This window comes from Prionailurus viverrinus, chromosome D3 (assembly GCF_022837055.1).
Source record: "Prionailurus viverrinus isolate Anna chromosome D3, UM_Priviv_1.0, whole genome shotgun sequence".
NCBI lineage: Eukaryota > Metazoa > Chordata > Mammalia > Carnivora > Felidae > Prionailurus > Prionailurus viverrinus.
In genome coordinates, this window is record NC_062572.1 from 13862619 (window position 1) to 13864128 (window position 1510).

The 1510-nt window shown below is 66.6% G+C and overlaps 1 protein-coding gene across 1 annotated transcript; it reads right to left on the reverse strand.

Annotated features, from left to right (window-relative positions):
- Window positions 1-286: 286 nt before the first annotated feature.
- On the reverse strand, window positions 287-562 carry HRK (harakiri, BCL2 interacting protein). Its single transcript, XM_047826818.1, has one exon. It carries the CDS (start codon window positions 560-562, stop codon window positions 287-289), a length of 276 nt encoding a protein of 91 aa, XP_047682774.1.
- Window positions 563-1510: the final 948 nt, after the last annotated feature.

The following is a 1510-nucleotide window of genomic DNA, read 5'->3' on the forward strand; positions in this document are numbered from 1 at the left end:
AGTGGCAAGATGCGCTTAAGGAGTCGAGAGAGGAGGACAGGAATAGCTGAGCTGACACTTGGAAGGAGAGATGGGAGCTGGAGGCGAGGGGGGTGGCGATCCTGGCGCGAGGAGGGAGCAGAGGAAGAAAGGGATGGGAAGGGAAGAAAGCAAACTTGTCGCTCTCCCGCTCCCGGCCTGCCCTGCGTGACCAGTCTCCAGCCACCGCGCCCTGGCGCTCGCTCGCGTACCTGTTGCTCTCTCCGGCTGGGTCTCGGCTCCGGCCCCACCAAGAAGCCCCGCGTTCCTACAAGTTCCGCCTGCCGAGCAGCCAGGCCGCCAGCGCCGCCACCTGCGCGGCCGCGCACAGCCAGGGCCAGTAGGTGGGGAGCGCGCCGGGCGCCGGCGCCCTCCGGCTCCGCGCGCGGCGCCGCCACATGGTGCGCTGGTGCAGCTCGTCGCCGAGCGCCTTGAGCCGAGCGGCCGTGAGCTGCGCGGCGGACGAGCGCAGACCCAGGCGGCCCGCGCTGCAGGCGCACACGGCCGGGGGGCCGCGGCCGCGGTGCAGGGGGCACGGGCACATGACCGCTCGCCTCTCTCCCTCCCCGCGCTCGGGCCGCCCCTCGCCTCCGCTCCCTCCGGCCTCTGCGCCTGCCTCCGCCGCGCTGCAGCCGCCGGGGGCCTCCCCTGGACACCAAGTTTCTCCTTGTGTTGTGCGTTTGTTGTGCTGACGGCGCTATTATTAATTAAAGTGTCACATGGTGGAGGGGGGCGGGGAGGGCGCGGGGAGGGGGGTTACATCATCCGGCCCCCGGGGGGGGGGGCTGCAGGCAGAAGAAACCGAGAGGTAACTTTTAACCCTAGCGGCGCCGGCAGCGAGAGGGCGCGCGTTTGGGAGAGGAGGAGCGCGGCGCGCGGGGACGCGGCGAGGCCCCCGCCGGGGAGGTCTCGGGCTTGGGGGGTCGCGTGGGGCCCCGCGGAGGCGGAGAGCGCGAGCGAAGGCCTTCTCCTTCCCTTTCTCCTGAATAAGGCTCCGGTTCCGATTTGGCGAGGGAAGCAGGCTGGTTTGCCGTTTTGGATGGAGCTGGTATCGAATCCGGCTGCATTATTCAAAAATATTCCGAGGCTATTGTTTTGTTTTGGGGAGGTGGGTTGATTCAAAAATCTCCTGAGAGAGCCAGATGCGACCCAACTTGCCCACTTTCAGGTCTGACTCGGCACCTATAGGCTTCGGATTTGCATACACCCAACACACGCCCCCACCCCGCTCTGAGCTTCCCGGCCAGACCCTTAAGCGCCCCCACCGCCTCTAGAGCGCTTGATGGAGGTGGCGGGGGGGGGGGGGGGGGGGTGAGAGGGGTCGATCCTTAGCCCCGGAGGGGCGCAGAGGCGCGCATTCGCGACGCACCGCACCCGAAAAGACCCTCGCAAAGGGCTTTCTAGAAGGTAACTTATTTTTGTCTGCTTCCTTGTGAATATTGTTTTCCTGCCGGGGCTCCAGTTTCTAGCGGCGATCCCGATTTAATGGGCA

What these genes read in the sequence shown, in the direction of transcription:
- HRK (XM_047826818.1), bottom strand. Translation starts at nt 562, where the DNA reads ATGTGCCCGTGCCCCCTGCACCGCGGCCGCGGCCCCCCGGCCGTGTGC.